Here is a 26869-nt window from a genome sequence, read left to right as displayed (position 1 = left end):
CCTGGAACTGATGCTCCTTGCGACAGCCCCTCCCTGGCATATTAATCTGAGGAAGGATTTCCTCAGAGACGGGGCACCCTCTGGCACCTGCGTTCAGATCTGTGGATCCACCACATGTGGTCTCTAGTAGAGCTGTAATCGGGCCTTAAAAGTTAGGCCCGACAGGACCCGAGCCCGACAGGTTTCGGCCCGAGCCCGACAAGTACATTTTGATTGACAGCTTTTTTAAAGTCCGAACCCGTTTACAGCCCGACATTATTCAAATGTGCGCACGCACACAGCTCTTTTGCCTTTTTGTCACCAATGAGTAATTTTATTCATGTTTTAACATAATTTACTCATAACTAACGTAGACTAGACCACTTGGAAGTTGGAATAAAGAAATAAAATAAGTCCTCTGTGACATCGTAACATCTCAGCATTCTAGACATAGACTCATTTAACCTATAAATAGACCAACGCACTAATAAATCGAGTCATTTAAAAAAAAAAAATTAAAGGGGGGGTGAAATGCTCGTTTTCACTCAATATCCTGTTAATCTTGAGTACCTATAGAGTAGTACTGCTTCCTTCATAACTCCAAAAAGTCTTTATTTTTATTATATTTATAAGAGAAAGATAGTCTGTACCGATTTTTCCCGGAAAAACACGAGCGCCTAGAGGCGTGACGTGTGGGCGGAGCTAAAGAATCACGAGCGCCAGGAGGCTTTTGAGTTGAGAACATGTGGAAGCTGCGACACAGATCCAGAGGCTGAAATTTAACAAGAGCAGCATCAGCAAAGGCGATATGCTATGTGGTATGTACTGAAACTGTATGTATTTGCTTAGCGGTTTTGGAAAATGACTAAGTTCCACTTTATGTCGTCTTTTTTTTTTTTTTTTTTTTTTTAAGCTGTACATGTGGAAAGTGCAGTTTGATGACAACATCGCATGTTGTTTACTTGATGTGCTCACGCGCTGATAGCTAAGTTAACAACACAGATATTTGAAGCAGTTTTACTCACCGCATGTGGTTCCAACACACGATCATGACCCTTTTCCGTTGGGACTGCATTATCCTTAAGAAATAAACGACGTGCAATCCGAAATGCAGGGAACAAACAAAAACACTTGCACAACTCCGTTGATGCTCTGTAAAAATAAACTCCATCCACTGGTCCCTTAATGCTGTTTCTCTTTTGGTAATCTGTGCAGGGTTGTCTTGCCCTGGCAACCAAAAACACACTTCTTTTGTGACTTTTCGCGATGCTCTCGCTCTGATCAGGCTGTGCTCAGCCTCTCAGTGCTCTGCTATAAGGGAGCGCGCGCTCTTCCGGCAGAAGACCCCTGGAGATGCTCGATCAGAGCTGTCTTTTTCTTCCCCCGGAAGGGTATGAGCGAAGACTGTCTCCATCATCAAGATGCCATCATCTTGGTGTATTAAACTCAAGGCGTGCCGTGCCTGCTTGGGTTGAGAGCATACTCAACAAGGAGTTTTACCTCATCTTGGGCATTGGCGCACGGTGCCTCACTAACAGATGTTTTTAGAGCTGTGGGCTGGCCGACACCAAACACGTTTACTAGGATTTATAGATGTTGTGTAGAGCCAGTATCCTCACATGCATGCTCCTCAAGTAGCCAGTGAACCAGAGAGACTGCTCTGTGTCTCGCTTGCTGCGCCATTCCCCTCTATGGACTGGATATGTGCGCTTATTCTGCTCTTCAGTTCAATTCCCCCACAAAGCTAACCCTGTGGAGTTCCTCCATCACCCTCGCAGCCGGACGAGGCGGAGCATCCGGTGCCAGGCCTAGCACCTGTAAAGTGAGCCTGTATCTTTCCCTTGGCAGATTCAGGTTGAACAGCTCCGCTGTCCCTGTCAGTGTTGCTTACCTCCTAACTGGGCTGGAGCCACCACAGAGACAATTCATATGTTGTACGGCCCTTTAGACCCAGTCCATATGTGTAATCTCCACCTTATACTACCCTGCGGGCAGGATGTGGATTTCGCAGCGTCCCAGAAAAAGGGTATGTTTTCCCAGTGTTATCCAATAAGCAGTACTATATAGGACTAGTGGAACAGTAGTAATAGACTCTCTCCATGTAAACCCTGTCCTATCTTCTACCACAGTTGCTGCGGGGGGGACCAGGTGGTTTACTAGGGGCGCTGGAAGTGGCAGCAACCATGGCGTTTTGGTATTCATCGGTCACTGACATTACTCTGGGTGACCAACTGAAAGGGAACATCTTGGTTATGTATCCCTCATTCCCTGAAGGACGGAATGGAGATGTCACGTTCCATTGCCACAGTTGCTGTACCACTGCAGAGCAGACGGGTCACCGGCTCGGCTCCTCAGCAAAAACCTGAGTATGCGGTCCACCCACTGCCTAATTAACAGTTTTGTTTTTAGGGGTTTTTATTTTTGTATATTTATGCTAAAAAATAACAAGGATACTGGATGATTTTTAGCAATAAAAAGTGTGTATGGCACAATTAGCTTTTATATTCCATATTTTCTTAATGTCTTGAACCTTTAACTGTGTCAAATGTGTTGTCATGTGGATGGGAATATGCACAGAAATGATATGCAGATGAGGTTATGCAAAGTAAAACTAGGCGTTGTAAGCTCCATATATGGTGATTTCGGGGAGTAGTCGGGTGGAAATGCACGTACACACAATCTTCCTCTGACTGGGATTTATAAAGGGATTTTTGCACAGGTTCTGGCATACACATGGTTTTATAAATCTGAAAACTATTGTACGTATGCAAAATCTAGCTTTTGTTCCTACGTACACTTTAAGGATGAAATCTACAGAGAATTTTATAAATGTGCCCCTGGTCTAGCAATGGCTCAGAGATGTAAATAAATCATTAAGGAACATGCTGTGATTGTTAGAGCAAGAAAGAGAATAAATACTAAAATCTTTGCAATACATGTTTTGGATAATTCATGATCAGTTTCCCTAAACAAGCCTTGCCAAGAAAAGAGGCATCAGTTTCTCTTCCCAGTTTATTTGGTATGTGTCTGAAAGGTGTCTGACGCAGTCATTCTGTTTCCCCTTAACCTCACATGCCTTCTGTTCTACCAAGAAAATGTGAAATATATCAGCTGTGACCTCACAAAATGGTCAGATTATCAATTCTCAAGAGCCCAATGCTCCTTTAGCCCTTGATCTTGTCTCTGAACCCACCAAATGTTTGTCAGATTGATCCAGTCCTTCTAGCCTTGCTTTAAACTGCAAGAGCAACAGTTGAAAGGAACTGTGACTCAAAGCCATCATAAGGGAACCAGATTGGTTACCGAAATCTTACCTTAAGTAGGCTAATGTACTAACCTTTGAAACATCTTGAAAACCAAATGATTTTGTGTGGCTTTTAAAAAAATTCTCAAATCAAAATACTGACTTGGGTGTGCATATAAATATTTTGAAAACAAAATGTGTTTTTTGGTTGAAAATTTTTCTACCAGGAAAATGAATCCAAATATTGACTCGTGTGTACATATACAAATGTTTCTTCAATAAAATGTACACCCCATGAAAACTTTTTTTTATTTGTTTTTAAAGAATTCTTTACCAAGAAAATGAATCAAAATATTCACTCACCTGTGCATATGCATATTTTGAAAACAAAATTATTTGTATGTCTGTTAAAAAATTATCTACCAGGAAAATGAATTAAAATATTGACTGACTCATGTGTTCACATATTCATATTTTTGTTTAATAAAATGTTCCATTCCACCTAATACCACTGCCACCAACTTGCAATAGCAAGTAGCATGTTATAGATTTGCTGATTTAATAGTAAACATTTTGACAATAGTAATAATAATAATAATAATAATAATAATAATAAAAACAAATAGAAACTATTTTCACTCTGAATTTCACAATCACTAATAAAGAAACAGCAAGTAATGCATTGAATCAAACATGAAATTACATTTTAAAGTAGAAAGACTAAAATAGCATTTACTCTTTACCATGTCAAAAATGATTTCTTATAGTGTAGGAAAGAAATTTTTGTTAATTCATGAAGTCTTTTAATAAGTATAATGAATTAGGGAAAAAAGGAAAAAAAAAATAATAACAAACGTGAGTAAAATGTAATTTTTTGTTGTTTCTGTCTGTAATTTTTTTTATCACTTTATTATTATTATTATTATATTTTTTTACTTTAGACTTTTACCCACTTCAGTAATCCTTGTTTTATTTAAAAAAAAAAAAAACCCTGTATGAAAAAAATTTCTCCCCTGCAGTTCTATCATAAACACCTAGGACTTTACAAATCCCTTGATATAACGTCAGTTTACACTTACAAAATATTATATGAAAGATATAAAATACAGGACAGCCACCGCAATAGAGCTGTTACCTGGAGGAGCTACTCTGTCCTGCCAGGTGGGTTTGTAATCGCTCAGAGTGAGGAGGAGAATCTGGATGGTGCCGATAAAGATCCCAGCCAGGAAGCCATAAAAGATTAGATAGAAGAGGAAAATTTTTGCTGTGGAGAGAGAAAGAGAGAAACAGGACATATTTTAGAATTATTTTGCAATAAACATCTTTGTTCTGTCCTTGGAGAAAAGACAACTCAAATAAACACAAAATGGAACTACAGTCATTATTAACTAGAAATTATTTATACAACCTATTTATAGAATTTATACATAAAAGAAAGAGTATTATTGGAAATGACTTCTTGGAAAAATCTGATCCCAGACATGCAAATCTGCTGACACCATACCAGCAATTCAAATGTCCTCACAGTCTGTCCCCAGAAAATATAGAGGTGCCAACATGACAGGACATGATGAGTAATCTCAATGTCTCAAACATAAACAATGTGTATGGGCATCACAGTGCAGTGAAACCAGTAAGGTCATATCTTACGTTCTTTCCCAACCAGTCAAACCAGTCTGTCCACTTTATCCCACAATAATTCACAGACTACCTGTTCAGATGATGCACACTCAAATTAGTTCCAATTAAATAATTACAGTGCTAAACTATATTTCATTTATCCATGTGCAGTAAGGCAAGGGCACAAGGTCTGTAGTTTCCAATGGTGCATAAAGCAATGTCATAGGGTCACTGGGACTAAAGCCCAGCGTATGTCAACGTATTAGATGATGTAATGGCCATCAGAACTCTCAGGAGATGGAATGACTTGTTTATATGTGTCCTTTCTCATGAAAAAGCTAATTATGCATTGCTTTGCAAATGCATGATTCATTTTGGACACCCATCACCAGGAACTTTACACTTAATGGATCCTGCATGGTTTTTATGTCTACACTCGACTGGATAGACACATTTTGATAGAAATTATATGAACTGGAAAGTAGATTTAGTTCTTTAGCAAGACAACAGAGTTAGCTTTATACTTAGGGTAGGCTACTTTTGTAAAATTGAAGGCATCAATTAGAAACTGTTGCCGCCTCAAAAACGTAGTCAATATTCAGTGCAACCATAGATGAATCAGTCAGACCCCAAAAGACTAGGCCTTTCACCTTGAGTCACCTTGAGCAATGATGCATTTTTAACCCTTTCCACGTGTAATACGTTAATATGACATCTATAATTAAATGACATGCTGATTGATTGCATGACAAGCAGAGACATGAAACAAGCAGCTTTTAAACAAACACAAGCCTTTTACAATTGCGTTATTTGTTTATTTATTTAATTCTGAGGAGGAAAATCATTTCGTTAAATTAGATTTTAGCAACGAGCAGCAAAAACCGAGCTGTTCAATAACCTGAAGCTGTCTTTTGTTGACCTTTTTTTTTTTTACCTCTATTAGCATCGATTTCACTCAAAGAGTTCGTTATACATTTATATATATATATATATATATATTTACATTTAAGAAGAAAATCGAAAACACATGGAGCCCGCCTAAAGACTGAGTGGTCTCAACGAAACAGGTGGGATACAGAGAACAGCGACAAATAAGCCTACTTTTTTTTTTTTTTTTTTTTTTTGATGCTTTGAACTGCCCTAATACACCCGTTTAAGTTGTGCTTTGAGCATTTATATGGTTGTATGAAAGTCCGTGAGACATTTGCTGCAAAGTCAAATCACACAGGTTGCATCGTGACCAGACTGGCAGTCAGTCTATCTGTACCTGCTGCTATAGAAACAACGATGACAGGCATCACAGAGCTGTCCAGCGTGCTGAAATTGAGTGATACTGTCGATATGACATCTATAGGTTATACTTACACCAACTTCCACCGGTGCGTCCCAGAAATTCCTTCTTCTCCGAATTCCATAAAAACTTCTTCCATCCTCCATCATCTTTACTTTGAGCGGGCATGGTGTACTGTAAGGTTTTGTTTATCCCCTTGGGCAGCGAATTCCCCTCGTGTCTCCTTTCTTGCCTCCTTTTGGAACACTACACCCCTTCCCGGAGCACTAAGCCCACCGTGACATGGAGCCGTACCCGGCTCTTTCCAAGGTGCCCCGCGTAATATATCCAGCGGAGCGCCTGGGTCCCGCCCACCGCCACCCAGAGCAAATCAGAGAGAACCTCCAATTACGTAACACGGTCGTGCCGCTCACGAAATTGGGCTGGGAATCACTTTACAATAGAGTTGCATAAAAGGACGAAGAAGCCGCTGTAAGAACGGGACAGGTCAAAGGGAGCGATGTATGCATGACACAAGAGCCGCGTTTAGAAGTGGGCAAACGGATCTAGAATGCCTTACGGCAAAAAAAGGAACTGTTTTTAGGATTTTCAGTCAGTTATATTAAATTTAGCAAAGCATGCAGATGGAACATGGATGCCTCTTTACACTGGAAAATGTCTTCATCATGTCATAACAGCGTGTTTCCTTCTGTCTATTAAATTTGTCATAATAGCAGTTTTGTCATTTCTATTTGCGTTAGTTTTCAACATGATTTTCTTCTATGCCATGCAGTTAATTTCAAAATAGTGCAAAAAGTGCCATTAGAACCGATTACTGCAAGCGTTTACTTAAACACGTCTTTGATTCTACTTAAAAAGGCAGCAATTAAACAAGTGTCATCTGGATTTAAAGTATCTGGAATGAACAATAAAAAATCATAAGTATGCATTTAAAATGTAAACTATGTGGACCAAAACATTTGAGGAAAAAAGTGGAGTGGAAAATTACATAAGATGAATTGGTGCTATTTTTGAGACATGACCACACTGAAGCTTCGTTGACCATCACAATGAACTCCTTTGTAAGAGTCAGATGATCTTTCTCAAATCATGGTGAATAACAAAACCATAAGATTTTACACAAACTTGTTCATTCATCGAGAGTGCTGCTAATATTCAAGAGTCAGACATATCATCTCAATAAATTAGAATGTATTGGAAAAGTTTGTTTATTTCAGTAATTCAACTCAAAATGTGAAACTTGTGTATTAAATAAATTCAGTGCACACAGACTATTTGACTCACATTTAACAAAAACCTACCAATCTCAACAAATTAGAATATGGTGACATGCCAATCCACTAATCAACTCAAAACACCTGCAGAGGTTTCCTGAGCCTTCAAAATGGTCTCTCAGTTTGGTTCACTAGGCTACACAATCATGGGGAAGACTGCTGGTCTGACAGTTGTCCAGAAGACAATCATTGACGCCCTTCACAAGGAGGGTAAGCCACAAACATTCATTGCCAAAGAAGCTGGCTGTTCACAGAGTGCTGTATCCAAGCATGTTAACAGAGAGTTGAGTGGAAGGAAAAAGTGTGGAAGAAAAAGATGCACAACCAACCGAGAGAACTGTAGCCTTATGAGGATTGTCAAGCAAAATCGATTAAAGAATTTGAGTGAACTTCACAAGGAATGGACTGAGGCTGGGGTCAAGGCATCAAGAGCCACCACACACAGATGTGTCAAGGAATTTGGCTACAGTTGTCGTATTTCTCATGTTAAGCCACTCCTGAACCAGAGACAACGTCAGAGTCGTCTTACCCTGGCTAAGGAGAAGAAGAACTGGACTGTTGCCCAGTGGTGCAAAGTCCTTTTTACAGTCGAGAGCAAGTTTTGTATTTCATTTGGAAACCAAGGTCCTAGAGTCTGGAGGAAAGGTGGAGAAGCTCATAGCCCAAGTTGCTTGAAGTCCAGTGTTAAGTTTCCACAGTCAGTGATGATTTGGGGTGCAATGTCATCTGCTGGTGTTGGTCCAATGTGTTTTTTGAACACCAAAGTCACTGCACCCGTTTACCAAGAAATCTTGGAACACTTCATGCTTCCTTCTGCTGACCAGCTTTTTGAAGATGCTGATTTAATTTTCCAGCAGGATTTGGCACCTGCCCACACTGCCAAAAGCAACAAAAGTTGGTTAAATGACCATGGTGTTGGTGTGCTTGACTGGCCAGCAAACTCACCAGACCTGAACCTCATAGAGATTCTATGGGGCATTGTCAAGAGGAAAAATGAGAAACAAGTGCCTAAACAATGCAGATGAGCTGAAGGCCACTGTCAAAGAAACATGGGCTTCCATAACAACTAAGCAGTGCCACAAACTGATCACCTCCATGCCACGCTGAATTAAAGCAGTAATTAAAGCAAAGGAGCCCCTACCAAGTATTGAGTACATGTACATAAGTAGAAGTTTTTTTTATTGATCTTATGAAATAATCTATTTTGTCGAGAAAGTAATTTGTTGTTTTTATTAAATGTGAGCCAAAATCATCTCAATTAAAAGAGCCAAAGACTTAAACTACTTCAGTCTGTGTGCATTTATTTTATTTAATACACAAGTTTCACAGTTTGAACTGAATTACTGAAATTAACTTTTCCACGACATTCTACCTTTTTAGATGCACATGTACATTTACTTTTATTAATTTAGCAGACGCTTTTATCCAAGGTGACTTACAATCACAGAATACATCAAGCGATTAATCTTAAAGAGGTAAATAGACACAGGAAGTGTAATACCTAATTTCAAGCATCACAGATCACATTTTTAGTTTTTAATTAAAGCTCTGCTATATGTTTACAGCACCGCAAGAACACCATTAAAAAACATGTGCATACAGAAGTGTAGGAATATATGAAATGATGATTTGAAAATATAAGAAAATTGGAAGAAAGGGCTTGGGAGTTTCTAGAAGTGAAGTCCTACTGATTGCTACACCCGTACGAGTGCATATAGGTGCATGCATGAACACCCACCCACCCACACATGCACCCTTGACCAAGCACTGAACCACCTTGGAACAGTGTTTACATGTATACAGAGCGTAGACTGAATCATAAAAACAGTGTACAAGAGAGGCAGAGCCGTCAATGTCAAAAATATCAGAAACAGAATTTTCAAGATCACATTTGTTAAACTCAAGGTGAGTTCATAAAGAGACACTAATCACTAAATTATTTTCTGACAGTCCACATTATGATAATTTATGGCTGTTATTCCTGACCACACACAGTTACAGATTTTGTTCTCTCTAATGTGTAACACAGAGTCATTTTAACTGCACTACATACAGAAAAGGAAGTTTGAATTAATATTATAATGATGAATATAAGGTTTTCTTTTCATGTTTTGGCAAATGAGCATAAACAGTAGGCTTATATATAGTCCTACATTTTAACCTCACATACTTTCTCTGTCCTTCATCCAGTAGGCTATGGATCATCAATGTAGGCCTGACATTGATCTACTTTACTCGCATCCTGAAATAATCTCATTAAAAATAGAAATACTGTACTAAGCTGTAAACGAAAAAAAAGGACAGAAAGTCTTTTCTGATGGGTGTCCCAACAAACAGTTGTAGATCAGAAGATAAGACATCATCACACCAAACACTGACTTCCTCTGCTGATGCTCCAGGTTAAATAGCTATTTTAGATTACACAGCAAAGATGTTGGAGGAATGTGAAGTTTAACATAGATGCTACAGATTTATTAGTAGCATATGCACTGTAATGTTTGAATGAATGAGGAAGACACAAGCTAATTTAGATGTTGTAGTAAAATTATGCACATAGATTCTGTTGGTAATTTTAAGGGAGACTTTTTTTCTTTGGTTGAAATATATTATTAAAGGAACAGTTCACCAAAATTTTTTGCTGAATTTTGCTGAAAACAAGGCAATTCAGGATGTAGATGAGTATGTATCTTCATCGGAACAGGTTTGGAGAAATGTACTGTATATCACTTGCTCACCAAGTAATCCTCTGAATGGGTGCCGTCAGAATGAGATTTAGCTGATATGATATGAATGTGCTGATATACAATAAGAATCACAATAATCCATAAATAATCCACACAAATTACTAATCCACACAACTATTAATGTCTTGTAAAGTGAAAAGCTGCATGAAACAAATCCATTATAAAGGCATTTTAAATGTAAACCGTTGCTTCCAAAATAATAAAAATAATAAATAATCCATTGTTTTTCAATTGAATAGAGGCTTCCTCCATCCCCTGATGTCATCTCTTATCAAAAACCATAAACTTATTTGTTTAGAACTGCTTTGGAGTTCACTTGTAGTCCAAACTGATAAGCACTGCCTGATCTGTGTGTGTTTCTCTCCTGATTCAGGCTAGACAACTTTTTCAACAGAGAAATACATTTTATAGATAGATACTGGTGAGTAAGTGATGTAGTTACATTTCTCCAAATCTGTTCCACTGAAAAAAGAATTTTTGAGTGAACTATTCCATTAAACTCAAGAAAACTTGATTCTGATCGGTCAAGTACAAAATGATGTGGTCGAAACAATAATAAAGTAAATAAATAAATCAACCCTTCATGTCCATCTATTTATTTAATTTGTAAGTTGCCATATAATAAACAGGATAATGTACAGTCCTCTGGTCATTATTGGAACACAATCTCAGACAATTTACTTATCGTCCTGTCTGGGTATTGTTTTTTGCAGTAATGACCGATTTGACTGTAAATGATCCCTCACATAGATTACCTTCATTATATAATATCTCTGGGGCATCAACCACATCCTTTCTTGAGTATTTTCCTTAAAAAAGTAGGCCATTGATACTTGCACTGAATTTGAATGCATGATGAGTGCACTTCTCCTCCATTATTTCACAGTAACGCTATGTCCTGAAGGTGATTGGAGGTGTTTTTGTCTTCCTTGAAGCATCTTCAAGGACCTTCAACATGAATAAACATCTGTTTTTTAGAGCATGAAGCAGGTTTGTCTCTCCATCAAATAATGTCTCGTCTGTCACCTCAGAAGACACTTGCCGACTCACTTCCTATGTTGCCATGGCAACTAGCTTAAGGTATCTGTATGTGCAACGTGCTTAAAATTTACAGGAGCAGCCGGAGAGCTGTGAGAGACTCATCACAACACTTAAGACAGATGCTTTTTACCACTTTCCCCTCCAGTCATTCACCATAGGCTAAATATAACAGCATTCCACTTCATGACATCATTGTTTCAAGCAGTGTCTAAATGCAGCAGTCATCGCTGCTAAAAGATTAATATAGAAATGAGATATACTTAGTGGATCAATCTGGAGATAGCATTTTACTAATCCATGATATGCATGCACTCTAAGGTGTCTTTTGGTTGTTAAACTCCATCTGGGTTTACAGGGCACACTAATGGATACTTATTTTGTATAGTTTTTTAGAATGTGCAAGGCCTTTTTAATTTTGCCAAAAATTTCAATTTGTGGAACTTTACCCACCTTCAGGCCATCCAAGATGTAGATGAGTTTGGTTTTGACAAATTTAGCATTACGTCTCCAGTTTATCTTTTGCAGTCAATGGGTGCCGTCAGAATGAGAGATCAAACAGCTGATCAAATTATACCAACATATGTTCACAACTGTTTAGGGCTGTTTTTGCTTGCAAGGAGTTCTTGATCTGTGCATATTTTTCTCCTGATTCAGACAAGACAACCCTTCACTGGAGAAAGTAATATTATTGATAGAGGACTGATATTTTAGTCAGAAGCAAAAACTTTATTACAAACAAGTAGTTCACTTCACAAGACATTAATGAATGGACTTGGGTCATGTCAACTATTTGTGGAACAAGTGTACTGTTTTTATCAGTTGTTTGAACTCTCATTCTGACGGCACCCATTCACTACAGAGGATCTATTAGTGAGCAAAGTTATCTAATGCTACATTTCTCCAAATCTGTTCCAAACAAGAAATAAACTCATCTACGTGTTGGATGTCCTGAGAGTGAGCAGAAAATCTTTTTATTTTATATTCTAATCCTTTAAGCTGTTTTTTTCTTTTTCTTTTTTTGAATGCCTATTTTTTTCCTCAACCTCCAAATTGAAACAAAATGGTAGATATGACCAATAGGCCATTTCAATGCAGTGATGTTACTGACCCATGAACATTTCCTGCTTATTGTCAAAATGGTAACCGGAGGCAATTTGGTTGTCTTAAGTTAGTACGCTGTCATAACTTTTTTTTTTTTTTTTTAATCAAAATGTAGAACCTTTTGGATTCTCCGAAGAGGTTTAAATTGTAAAAATGGAAGGTTAGGACAACTGCATTAGATTGTCATTGTTTATTTCCAAATTACCTATATGATAGAAATACTATATATTATTTAGACTATATATAAAAAAAGATGTGCCAAAGAAAAAAGTGTTTCGGTTTGAAGGGGACATTCATATATGACCTTTGTACTGTCCACCCACAAGAGCTGTTTTCATGACAGATTCATAGATAGAGAGGTTTGTGGTGTACAGAAGTGGTTTGTATATACCGTAAAGCTGAGTCAAGCAGTATTAGCACGTGTTTAAGCAACATTTCCTGCATGATTTGGGAGATAATAGAACATCCGTTGCCGTCAAGGACACTACATCAGTCCCCTGCCAGGTAGCGTTGTTGCAGTATTTACTGTTGCGACCGCCAGTTTTCAGCTAAGCCTCATTATTGACTGAACCAGTTCTCTTCTAGGAATATCTGTCTGCAATTCCTTGGAAAGTTTGTGTGGAAAATAAAGTTTAAATACTAACAAGACAGAATGTGACAGCAGGTATTATATGCATTTTCCAAAAGGTCAGTTCGCAATTGACTGTTCTGATTTGCATAAAGCATCACAGTAATAAAAAAAAACTTCAACCATTCTGTTCATTTGCAATCAAAAAAATGATGTGCTATAAATATCCTTCTCACAAAACTGCTGAGTTGTCAGTCACATGATGAATTTATGTCTCATCATAGTATATGACTACTGCAACAGTTTTTTTCTCCTCCAGGCTTCTATTGAGCAGGTATGGGTCGAAAACAGTCAAGAGAATTTATATATTTTCTAGTTGAGTGACCTCACTAGCAGGGTGTGTGTACTGTATGTTAAGGTGATCTTGTCCTAAGGCTTCCTGCAGCACTCCTGATCACGTTCTTGTCATCTGCTGGTGGTTTATGGTCACTGCATCCATCACTCAACTGAAGGTCTACCGCTACAGCAAATTTATGATAACAGAGTAATTATGCGTTTATGAGAGATCTGACTGACATCAGTATCTTCAGTGGGAATAGCCCTTAGTCAGGGTAGACACCATAGCGAATATTTCATGGATGAAAATGAGGTTGTGAGGGATAGATTTACAGTCTTTACAATGGCGTGTGCTGTATAAAGGTCATAGATCACACATAACTTTCAAAACTCTTTTATTATTAAAAGTCTTCTGAAAAATGTTTTGTCAGCCGAGCAACTGCTATGTTGTTAAACATCAGTGCAGTCTGAACACACTATTCCTCATGTATTCATTGTATGTATTCATTAAAGAAAAAAAACATAATTCTCGGAAACTGTTTCTGAAAATTTTGACATTATAATCGAAGTACATGTTATTTGGGTAGCAACATTCTTTTGAAACAACACCAATGTTTCTTGTAACATCCTGAACTGTAAAATTATTGTAAAAAATGAAAATAATGTTCATATAATAAAAGTTTGGACATGAGATTTGAGATTAATAAATGATTATGTATGTCACACATAATCATTTATTAATCTCAGATGTGAGGTTTTCCATTGAAACTTTTATTATGTGAACCTCATTTTCAGTTTTTATACTTTACAGTTCAGGATGTTACAAGAATGGTATAGGATGTTAAGGATGTTATAATTCATCTGAACAAATACAGAGGTTACAGGGCTATATTAAAGGTATAGTTCAACCAAAAATGAAAATTCTGTTAAATACTCACCCTCATGTCGTTCCAAACACTAAAAATTGTTGAATAAAGTAACATTTTAATAAAATTTTAGGGTTTTTTCCCCCCCACAAAAAAATCCTCATAGCTTCATAAAATTATGATTGAACCACTGATGTCTCATGGACTATTCTTGGTATCTTTCAGCTCCTTGATCGTGGTAGGACCCTTAGAGTGTTATTTCACCCGAGAATGAAAACTCATCATCTTCTACTCACCCTCAAAGCATTTCAGGTGTATTTGACTTTCTTCTTTCATAATAATGCAATCAAAATTATATAAAAAAAAATCCTTGCTCCTCCAAGCCTTACAATGGTGTTTGTATAAAGTGTAAAATAAAGTGTGCGCATCTGTTATAAAAACATCCCTCACACGGCTCCAGGGGGTGACTAAATGCCCCCTGTAGCGATTCCATGCTTTTTTTGTAAGATAAATATCAAGATTTTACATAAACACTTTTTTTCTCACTTCTGCTGACTGTTGGGAACCGGAACATGTGCTAGCGGAAGATGTTCAGTATGTGCGTGCCTCTGGGAAATGTAGGAGCAAAGGAAACAAAGTTTCCTTACTTTAGCAAAGGAAAACCAGTCTCCTCTTGGCTTATTTCAAAATTACAAACCACACAGCACTGACGATCGATGACATCCACCTGCACGTCTTCCGGTTCCCACGGTCAGCAGAAGTGAGAAAAAAAGTTTCTTATGTTTGAAATCTAGATATTTAGTTTACAACAACACATGGATTGGCTCCAGGGGGATTTTATTCACCCCCTGGAGCCATGTGAATCCCTCCCATCCTTTTATTACAGATGCGCACACTTTATTTCACGTCTTCTGAACTGTTGACAACAAACACCCGCTTACCCTATTGTAAGGCTTAGAAGAGCAAGGACAATTTTTAATAGCTTTGATTGGATTATTATGAAATAAGAAAGTCACATACACCTAGGATGCTTTGAGTGTGAGTTGAAGATGGACAGATTTTTATTCTCGGGTGAACTAACCCTTTAATGTCCATGGAGGGTCAGAAAGCTCTTGTATTATATCTTAATTTGAGTTCCAAAGTGGAACAAAGGTCTTACAGGTTTGGAACAACAGGAGGGTGACTAATTAATGACAGGAATTTCATTTTTGTGTGAACTATTCCTTTAACAGAGGTAAGATAATGCCATCAAAACTTTTCTAAAGATTTCCTTCAGATATACAGTACGTTAATTTAACCCCACTGAAAAGGCAATGGAAATACAAGCTCCACCACAGTGATTATCAACCAGGGAACTTTAAGATGACTTGAGATGATTTAAAATATAATTAAACAAATGTCTTTTTTCTCTTTGAAGCACCAGGGATCACGTCCCATTGTTTTGACAAACAAGCATATACTGTATGTGTAGCTTAACCTGGAAGAGTCGCATAAATGTACTCAAATTGTTAAACTCCCTGGAATTCTTTTTAAATAGTGAATATATCTGTTCTAGTCATGATATATAAATATTTTATAAGGTAAACATTATTATTATTATTTTAATTTGTGTCCTTGTTTTGACCCTTATTCAGTAAAAACAACTGGAAAAGTCAACGGGCCTTTGATTTTTGTTAAGGAAAGACAGAGCTCAGGTTCAAAAAGGTTGAGAAATCAAGCATATAGCATTAGTTCTAACAGGTCACATCAGTCAAGCTTGCATCAGTTGATCCACGTCTACCTACAGGAATACAACACATATTACAGTATAAGGTCTTTGCTTGGGAGCTAATCACTCTCCTCCATCCCCAGCTCCTCCTTTCGTCCACAGTCAGGACTTGCCCTTTTGATATTCCTTATTGACTAAGACACCTTTATCTTAAATTATGTTAACATTAAATTGCCATTAGGAACATTAATCATATTTGCTACATTTGGTTCTCTTCAGTGTACCCTAAAGGCTTTATCACTGCTTTCCCTGCTCTTATTCATGTTAGGCTGCGTGGATGGGCAGGGAGTTTTAGCCTGAACAAAACAATACCACCCCATTTTTTGACAATAGTGGTCCTGACAGAACTACTGTTCTACCAGTGTTTGCATACTAAGAGGAATAGGAACTTTTATGGTACCTTTTGAGGAACTGTGTACACAAAATTCAGACACATCAGAATTCACCCTTTCCATTCACCTCAGCATGCAGGGGAAAACGTTTGTGGCGCCCTCCAGTGGTATATAATGAACAGGTTCATGTGAGGCCATAGTGTCCACACACACACACACACACACACACTAAGAAAATATATATTACCTGCTAATTTTTGTTCTGCATTTAACGCATACTTCTTCTCAATGCAGGTCTTCATATGATACAGTGTGCATTCTGGAACTTATTGACAAAACATATATCTTTACAACAGCTTTTAAATTACCATGACAAAACAGAGCAGTCCTTCCTCTTCAGAACAACTGTGAGGGTACGTGAAACCACAGAGGACTCCTGTAATAGAGGAACACTTCATTTCCTCACAGTGACATTGAGATAAACTTGTGCACGACAATATCTCCCAGCTATTTCTATATTAAAGGGACAGTTCACCTTAAAATAAAAGTTATGTCATCATCTACTCACCCTCATTTAATTCCAAACCTGTATGACTCTGTTTCTGCTGCTAAATAAAAAAAAAAACTATCATTGTACAGAAAAGAACAGCATGGACATGGTGCTAAATGTCTGGTTTTGTGATTCCCAATAGATTTAGAACAACACTGTAAGGTTACGCAAATTACTTTTCATTTATATGTGATCTGTCACTTCATTTTAAAGAGCAGATAGGTGATATCATCAAGGGATTTGGCAATCAAGTTAAATTTGAATGCGTCATAACATAATCCCAAAATAATGAAGTTCACATAAGCTCTCCTCCCCAGTGACATGGACAAGGGTAAGCTAATTTATTCATATCAAGCATATTGCTCCCTGTTTGTGTTACTTCTCATTCACACTTGTTTTTATAATATTATAGATATGCTTACATTTAAAGACAGAATTTATTAGATTAGGTTCCTCAGGATGAGACATTTGGCATTTATCTAGTGTCCTTCACACTGCATTAATTGCGATGCCTGCATTGGTCCTCAGAGAACAGCGCTCTCTATTGCTCTTCCTGTCTCATGCACCATCCCTTCATCACACCCCCACCAAACTCACACGTGCAAACACGTGCACAGCTCCTAGCTACAATATGGAAAAAAGCATGAGGTGAACCAGGTGGAATAAGCAGGTCTGCCTTATGGTGGCTGCACACACACTTCTGTGACTTCAGTATATTAACATGAAAGAATACTTTACATACAGCAACATATACTTCAAATATGCTCAGAAGGAATTGTATTTCTGTATCTCCAATGCGTCAATGTGGGGGAAAAAAAATGCAGAGGGAGACAGAGAAGTGAATGGAACAGACAGAGTGTCAAATATCACTGAGATGAATTGGAACTGCCACTGCAGCAGTTTAAGGCTTGACCTTGGAAGCACGAGATGATGAGTTTGTCACGTTACCAAGACAGCAAAAAGCTGAAATAGACATCATTTAATTGTACCAGTTTGACCTCTAATGGAAAATAGACTGTAGAGGACAACAGTGACCAAACACTTCTTAAACTGCCCTGGGTTCAGTTACAGGTAAAATGTAATTGCACTACCATTATTACAGGAAGTCCAGATACTAAAGCATGTGTAAACCCTGCATTACCTGAGGGATTTTACTATTACCAGGCAGTTACCTCTCCAAAAGATATTGACTTAAGTCAATGAGATGTCGGGTCAGATCAGTTTTCCTGCATTTGTATATTTTCTATTTATTTTCTCTATTGGCATTACAAAATTTCGCAGCAAGAAGTTAGAAAAGAGTTTTAATTCTTTTTATCCATTTCTATTTTTTGTTTATCAAACTAAAGTTTAGGCTTAAAATTAGGCTAATACGTTAAGCTAAATTAGGCCAACTAACTAATTTTAAGCATTATGAAAAACTAGTAAATCATAAATCACCTTACAATATAAAGCTATTATTAGAAGTCACTGATTATTAGTATTATTCAAATATATACACTTTTGAGAGTGTAGGAACTCCATTATATCATTGAGAATGCTTCATGGGAGTGGAAGGTCACTCATGCAATTCCTGTTTCACTGACTAGTGGGTATTGTAGTTCTTCAACTGGAAAAATGTTAGCTTAAAAAAAATAATTATGACATCACAACGACAATGAAATCTTAACTTTTGGACACCTGCCAATGCACTCTATTAAAGCAAGCAAGTTGTGCACACACACACTAGATTAAAAAAAAAAAAAAAAAAAAAAAAAAAAAAACACATCCATAACACTTAACATGACTTTTATCACATTATACTTTACTGTCTGCCTCAAATTGCTGTTTTCACTGCAAATAGTAGCCTACATTTAGTAAAATTTTAAGTTAATTTAAAGGCAAGCAAGGGTTAAAAGCAATTTTAAATTGCTTAAAAACTGAGTTTTAGTGTAGTGTAGAATATCAAATAAAATAATTAGTAAATAATATCTTTGGCAGGTCAATAAAACAGTCAGTGCTATTTAAATAAAAATGTGTGGTCAGGTGTCCGTGTGTACCCTTCAAATCTTGTGCATAACTACATATAATAAAATAATAATAAACTTTACGGTTACATTTACAAGTATTGTAACAGCATGGAAGAGTGAGACTTTCACAAGACTTGTCCTCTCTCTTAATGTTTACTTTATTATTTGCACTCACAACTGGCAACAATTTCAGTACAGAGGAGTCATTCAAGTCAGGTGAACGGGTACGAAGTCCGAAATACATAAACCCACTCTTTTCTCATAGCACAAGTCCTTCATTCTCTGTATCTAGTTCTCAGATAAGAATAAATAAATAATAAAAATGTACCATCACAACTCATTTCAACATCCGAGATGATATATCTTAAATCAGCAGATCTATCCAGCATACAGAACCACATCATTATACTGTATATCAATAGCATTTAACAGTCTTTTGTCAAATAACTTACGTATATGTAACAATGTTTTAATTCCAGCAGTCTTCTATTCAATTTATAAAGCTATAAACACTAAAAGCTGTCTATGTTTTCTATGTAAATGACTGTAATTTTTTTTATGAGCTGTTTGGACTCAATTTGATGAGGATGCTTTGGTGAGCAAGTGATGTAATGCTAAATGCCAAATCTGTTCCGTTGAAGAAACAAACTCATCTATCTTGGATGACCTGAGGGTGAGTACATTTTCAGCAATTTGTCAATTTTGGGTGAACTGCTCCTTTAATTAAGAATAATATATGCTTTAGCAGAATTGTTCTTTGTAAGCTCATTTTGACTAATGTAGTTAATAAACGACTACTACCTTCTTGAAAACTGCTACCCATAAAGTCTTATAAAATGACACATTTTTGTTGCTATGCATGCAGCAAGCACAAGAACACAGAATTGCTATTCTATGCTGTTCACATCTGACCAGAATGTGGGCTGCAGAGGTGAAGTGTGACGTCTACGTTTAAAGACAGACTGATGATTCAATGCCTTGCGTGCTTAATTTAGAGTCAGCATCTAGCATACACTGAAAACAGGTTTAAAGGGGATTAACGGGTCCAATTTAGAACAAGGGAACAAAGAAGTGCATGTGGTTGTCATATACCATTGATTCCTGATTTAGCAGTGGAGAGAGTCTGGAAGTGTACATTGCTTATTGACCCTAAAGTTTTTATTAAAGCCCAGCGTAGGATGATGCAGCTGCACTGCAGACTCAAAATACAAAGATGTTAGATTACAAAATGACTTTTGGCCTATGAATCCATGTTATTTTAACTTTCATTTAATTAATGCATACATTGACATTAGTATTAACATTCTATCTATCAGTGTGTGTCGGCTCTGTCCATACAAAGAGCAAAGTCTATTTGTTCCAGCGTGTGACAAGATAATGACCTTTGCCCAGGACATGTGCTCATCAGATCTCAGTAACTAATGCAAAAAAATGCAACAGCAATTCAGCCTATACAGTGCAATAGAATGTTAGTTTTATATTGTATTTTAAGGAAGTCATATCATGAGAAATCAAATTGTGCCTTAATCATTTGAGAAAAAAAAACTTAATAGAAAAACATTGTGAGAAAAGTCAATATCCATAACATAACATTTCAGTTTGATCTTAGGCATTTTTGTGGCACATTTTAGCACAGATTATTGTATTGCGATGCAAAACACCATGCATCATGTATGAAGTAAAAAATATGTATTAGATACAGCAACAGCAAACAGCCTGTGAGTGAGAAAAGCCAAAGTGTTTCTTAAAGGCACAATACCAAAATATAGTTAATTCTATGGATTTTTTTTTTCAATAGTTTTTTCAACAGTGTTTTAATAGTGACTGTTTTGGCACACAGAATAAAAGCTTATACAATCTAAACAACACCTAAAACAACGTAGGTTCACCTCACCTCAGTAACTTTTTAATTATTATTCCTATGATATGACCTCCTTAAAACTGAGTAATCTATAGAAATATTAACTATGGATCAGACAACACACACTGCAACATACAATCAAGAACATGTGAATTACAATCAATATTATATCACAATTATGAAATGATTATGAAGTTCTTAAAAACAAATCTCTATTTTACACAGACAGAGCATATTTGTTTGATCTATATAACAGGACTGATGTGTGTGCAAAATGCAGATTCATTGCTTTTACAGTAACACAGCAAATCTTCATAGCTTTACTCGTCAGAGTAAGTGGCACTTCAAGACTGCTGCACTTCCTCTTCTTTCTGCTTGAGTTCTTGGTTGTACCTACACACACAAATACAAGGTGTGTCAAACCATTTAAATACATAACTGTTTAGCCGAAGCACTGCCGGTGCTAAAGGAACACAATAGGCTGCTGGGAATATATATGCCGTGGTAAATTCAGTGAAGAACAAAACGCTCCACTCTGCTGCCTCTCTCTCTTTTTAACTGTTGTGCTTAACTCTCCATTACCTCCTATTGACCTTCCACTGGACTTGCCACTTAGCCTTTAGCATAAATGTAACAAAAAGTAACTCATGTTACAATTATAGGGCACCTTCTAAAAGTGAATTAATATTTAAATTTTAAAAATATATATTTAATGCAACTGCGAAATGTATAATTCATAACATGGAATCAACCAGAACCTATTGTGTTCTGAATTGAAACACACCCTTTTGATACAAAACGTCTGCCAACCAAAGTAAATGCTGGTAGTAAGTATGCTGTAGGTCTAAGGCAAGCGTTATAAAAGGGTTTTTGTAATCCGAAAACAAAACGTAACAAGACGTCTGCATTCGTAAACAATTACGAATATAATTTATAAAAATAAATATATAGATAATAAATGTAATTAAAGCTATGTAGTAGCTTTTTTTTAATCCTGCTTCCCCAAATGAGATCATTCTAGATTTCCTGCTAGCTAAATACTTCTGATTCCAAAATAAATGGTTTTATATGTAATTTTGTTAAATTATTTAGGATTATATTGATCATGTTTTTTTTTTTAAGTATCTTGTTGAACTCTACACCACTGAACTCAAAGTCATTTCAGCTTAACTCTACTCCACTAAGCTCATCACCTCTGTGTATTGACTGATGGTAGTAAACAAAGCTGACCTTAGAACAAAACTCGTAATGACTAACCTCCATATTCTCATGAGCTGGATGCTTCCACACATGCCCAGAAAGAAGTTCACAGCAAACAGAGCATAGTTCTTAGGGATGATGACCAAGCAGTACCTTGACCAAATTAATCCTGGAAAGAAATCAGAGAGATTTGCAATTAAAGGGTTAGTTCACCCGAGAATGAATATTCATCAATCTTCTGCTCACCCTCGAAGCATCCTAGGTGTATGTGACTTTCTTCTTTCATAATAATCCAATCGAAGTTATAAGAGGATGTTTTATTACAGATGCACACACATTATTTAACAACTTCTGAACTGTTGACAACAAACACCCCTACCCCATTGAAAGGCTTGGAGGAGCAAGGACAATTTTTAGTACAATCGATTGGATTATTCTAAAAGAAGAAAGTCACATACACCTAGAATGCTTCAAGGGTGAGTAGATGAACTAACCCTTTAACTAATGCGGTGTTGAAATTAAAACCTCATTGCAGAATCAACTATATTTGTGAGCAAAGTGGGTTAAAGCCCTAGTCTTAGTAAGTTGGTACTTATTATATAGGTCAAAACTTAGACCGATCGTGTGAATTGCTGAATCTATAGAGTCAGATCGAGAGAGAATATTTTCTTTAATGTAACATAGGATACATTGCTCAGATATTTACAGTAGTTTACTGGGTTCATTTCAGCTTCTATTTTCAGCCACACTAATCTCATGTTACGATGAGGCTTTAGAAGAGATATTCTCATCTACAGGACACTGACAACAGCTACTGATGTAGATCATCTCTGTATCGCACATTAGAACAAGTACCTGTGGCTGTAATGACACAGGACTGAGAGACGCTGAGCTTTTCTGGAGGTCGGGTCATATCAGAGAATCCAGCCACAACTAAACCCTGCAAGAGGAAAGAGAGAGCAAATAATAGTGAGCTTGCTCGAAGGCCTTGATCAGCAGGTAAATCAAGATATGACTGCATTTCAAACTGCAAAATATGAACTGCCAATTTGCATAAAGCTATGTTGGTTTTGCTTAAAGGGATAGTTCATCCAAAAATCATTACCGCCATCATGCCTTTTGAAACCTTTAAGAGTTTCTGTCTTCCACAGAACACAAAAGTAGAAGCTTAACAGTATGTTTGAGTAGCACTCTGCATTACAATAAAATTCTGTGGAGACCAGGGTCTTTCAACCTCAAAAGAGAACAAAAAATATAATCATATTAAATCATCATAAAAGTAGTTCATTTGACTTCAACACAATATTCCAAATCTTATGAAGCCATATTATTATTATTTTTATTTTTTTTGAGAAACAGAGAAAGTTGCTAATGACTTAATGCCTTGAAAACACAAGCTAGGTATGGTCACCTATGCAAGAACTATGTCAGGTACAGGTGCTTCTCAATAAATTAGAATGTCGTGGAAAAGTTCATTTATTTCAGTAATTCAACTCAAATTGTGAAACTCGTGTATTAAATAAATTCAGTGCACACAGACTGAAGAAGTTTAATTTTAATTGTGATGATTTTGGCTCACATTTAACAAAAACCCATCAATTCACTATCTCAACAAACTAGAATATGGCGTCATGCCAATCTGCTAATCAACTCAAAACACTTGAAAACGGTTTTCTGAGCCTTCAAGATGGTCTCTCAGTTTGGTTCACTAGGCTACTCAATCATGGGGAAGACTGCTGATCTGACAGTTGACCAGAAGACAATCATTGACACCCTTCACAAGGAGGGTAAGACACAAACATTAATTGCCAAAGAAGCTGGCTGTTCACAGAGTGCTGTATCCAAGCATGTTAACAGAAAGGTGAGTGGAAGGAAAAAGTGTGGAAGAAAAAGATGCACAACCAACCGAGAGAACCGCAGCCTTATGAGGATTGTCAAGCAAAATCGATTAAAGAATTTGAGTGAACTTCACAAGGAATGGACTGAAGCTGGAGTCAAGGCATACAGACGTGTCATGGACTTTGGCTACAGTTGTCGTATTTCTCATGTTAAGCCACTCCTGAACCAGACAACGTCAGAGCCGTCTTACCCTGGCTAAGGAGAAGAAGAACTGGACTGTTGCCCAGTGGTGCAAAGTCCTCTTTACAGTCGAGAGCAAGTTTTGTATTTCATTTGGAAACCAAGGTCCTAGAGTCTGGAGGAAAGGTGGAGAAGCTCATAGCCCAAGTTGCTTGAAGTCCAGTGTTAAGTTTCCAAAGTCAGTGATGATTTGGGGTGCAATGTCATCTGCTGGTGTTGGTCCATTGTGTTTTTTGAACACCAAAGTCACTGCACCCGTTTACCAAGAAATTCTGGAGCACTTCATGCTTCCTTCTGCTGACCAGCTTTTTGAAGATGCTGATTTCATTTTCCAGCAGGTTTTGGCACCTGCCCACACTGCCAAAAGCACCAAACGTTGGATAAATGACCATGGTGTTGGTGTGCTTGACTGGCCAGCAAACTCACCAGACCTGAACCCCATAGAGAATTTATGGGCTACTGTCAAGAGGAAAATGAGAAACAAGAGACAAAACAATGCAGATGAGCTGAAGGCCTCTGTCAAAGAAACCTGGGCTTCCAGACCACATCAGCAGTGCCACAAACTGATCAACTCCATGCCACGCTGAATTAAAGCAGTAATTAAAGCAAAAGGAGCCCCTACCAAGTATTGAGTACATGTACAGTAAAATGTTTTCAATTCACAAAATGTTTTTTTCATTGGTTTTCTAATTTGTTGAAATCGTGAATTGGTGTTTTTTTTTCTTCCTTAAATGCTAGCCAAAATCATCACAATTAAAAGAACCAAAGACTTAAACTGCTTCAGTCTGTGTGCATTTAATTTATTTAATACACAAGTTTCACAATTTGAGTTGAATTACTGAAATAAATGAACTTTTTCATGACGTTCTAATTTATTGAGATGCATCTGTATAGTCCTTGGACAGAAAAAGCAGCAACATTCTGCTACTTTTATGTTCCACAGAAGAAAGTGTGGGTTTTTAAATGCATGGGGGTGAGTAAATGATGAGCTATTCCTAACCGTATCTAGTAATTTTCACTGCATTCACTATAATCAAGTCAAACACAAACATCCATGGTCAAGGCACTCTTCAATCTAGCCTTAGAACTGCTACCGTGTCAGAACAGAAGAGAGTAAAATGAGATGATCTATTTTATATTTGAACATTTCAACTGTGAGAAAACAAACTAATCTTACCCATTTAAAAACAGGTGCCCAGAAAAAAACCGTCTTTGGCCCTAAGGAAAAAAAGAAGAAAAAAAAACAAGATTTTGAGAGAAATTATTGCAAGTGCTATAGTGTTAAGCACTTTATTGTTTGGTGCTCTGAATTCCAAAAAAATTAAGTAAACACTAGTGAAAGAAGGCTTGGGAGCAGATACGATCCACCTTCAAACGTCATGCAGTACATGATAAGAATAATCTTTTAGTCAGAACAGAAGGTGTTAGAGTCGGGTGAGCAATGTCCAACATATTTACACAATACACAGTAAATAAAAATTTAGCTTCAACAGCACACACTGTAGACACCAATGTCTCCATCAGGTCTAAGAAGTGATGATGGAAACCTTTCAACAACATACATATCAGTGGGACTTCAAATAAGACTAGCTCATTCAAACGGTCCAAAAATATTTACTTAAAAAATTTAAATGTCGGTTTTAATTGAATATATATATATATATATATATATATATATATATATATATATATATATATATATATATATATATATATATATATACACACACACAGCATGGTATATTTATTTAAATATATATATATATATATATATATATATATATATATATATATATATATATATATATATATATATATATATTTTTTTTTTTTTTGCATGAAAGGTGTGTTTGTTCTTTCATTCTTTAAAATAAATAATGCATTTCATGTCTACTGTATTTAATTGTGTCTCAGGTGTCCAAATTATTTTGGGGGGGACACAGTACGACTTAGAATAAGAAAAAAAAAATACATTGATCACATTGTGGAGATAATCTAGAAAAGAGAATTCAATGCAACATATACTGCATGTAGGCCTAATTTTATAAACACTTCAAAATAGCATGACACATTGCAATATTTGACAATGACCGACTGTTAGTGTATTTCTCCAGACAGGAGCAGAGGAACTTAATGTCTTTACCAGCAGGATGATTGTAGAGAGGTCTTAATTTAGGCGGCAGCATTAACTCGATCCTGTCCAGGGTTCGGTGATATGTCGCTCTCAAACCACCGGAATAAAAACGACATGATTGCAGTCGTGAATAGAGTCTGCTGCTGCTCATGTTCAGTCGCTGCAGTGTCAAAAACACGCTGTCGACAGGAAGTTATCTGGCGGGCACCTTCTCTCTCTCCACCCTCCTCCGAGACAACCTACCACAATGGCATCATCATCTCCGACAAACACGTCTTGGTTGCCAACGAGCTCACGGAAACACAAACAATGAGATATACAAGTGAGACTGATCTTGAGAATTATTGTGAGAAGCTATACTGAATGAATGAATGATTAAATAAATGACCAATCTCTCAGCCTACATTTGTTCTAAAATGGGCTCGTTGGATCTCTTCAAAGAAAACGTGGTCATATGGTCTATTAATAGATAACAGTCTGGTGGAATATTAAAGCGACTGCACTGGTGGTCATGATCATAAATTCAAGTAGGAAGTAAATCCGTCCAGCAGATGTCACTATCGGCCCAATCGACGCCTGGGTGAAAACGATACATTTGGAGTATATTACATAATATAAACGGCTTTTCTTTTGTTGAAGTCTTTAAATAATTAATTACGAAATGACATGCAGTCTTTCTCTCTTTTTAAATGGGCTATATTAAGCAATATTTTTACTACATTAGTTGACCATATTAGTTGATTTCTAACACAATTTTTTCCCATTTTAATAAAATGTATAAAATTATATTAATTAAATAAAATGACCAACATGCGTCTTTTTCCCCTAATTGTTTTCATAGATGCCGAAAGGTAATGACTGAAAAGTAGTTTGAC

General features: G+C 36.8%; 2 protein-coding genes across 2 annotated transcripts in view; both read right to left on the bottom strand.

Annotated features, from left to right (window-relative positions):
* Positions 1-6435, bottom strand: part of atp1b1b (ATPase Na+/K+ transporting subunit beta 1b) — an 11774-nt gene extending 5339 nt beyond the window's left edge. The window contains exons 1-2 of the mRNA XM_052546245.1: positions 6209-6435; positions 4359-4487 (exon numbers count right to left, since the gene is read on the bottom strand). Coding sequence (XP_052402205.1) covers positions 4359-4487; positions 6209-6302 — 223 coding nt within the window. The 5' untranslated portion in view covers positions 6303-6435. The remainder of the gene's footprint in view (positions 1-4358; positions 4488-6208) is intronic.
* A 13425-nt stretch (positions 6436-19860) lies between these two features.
* On the bottom strand, positions 19861-26488 carry mpc2a (mitochondrial pyruvate carrier 2a). Its single transcript, XM_052546254.1, has 5 exons — positions 26004-26488; positions 25038-25078; positions 22637-22721; positions 21839-21950; positions 19861-20974 (listed from the first exon to the last, which is right to left on the bottom strand). The coding sequence occupies exons 1-5, from the start codon at positions 26143-26145 to the stop codon at positions 20926-20928; spliced, it is 429 nt and encodes a 142-aa protein (XP_052402214.1). The 5' UTR covers positions 26146-26488; the 3' UTR covers positions 19861-20925.
* Positions 26489-26869: the final 381 nt, after the last annotated feature.

The sequence above is a fragment of the Carassius gibelio genome, chromosome B1, assembly GCF_023724105.1.
Source record: "Carassius gibelio isolate Cgi1373 ecotype wild population from Czech Republic chromosome B1, carGib1.2-hapl.c, whole genome shotgun sequence".
In the NCBI taxonomy this organism is placed as follows: Eukaryota; Metazoa; Chordata; class Actinopteri; order Cypriniformes; family Cyprinidae; genus Carassius; species Carassius gibelio.
The sequence above is the reverse complement of the archived record's forward strand: the minus strand, read 5'-3'. Positions and strand labels throughout refer to the sequence as shown.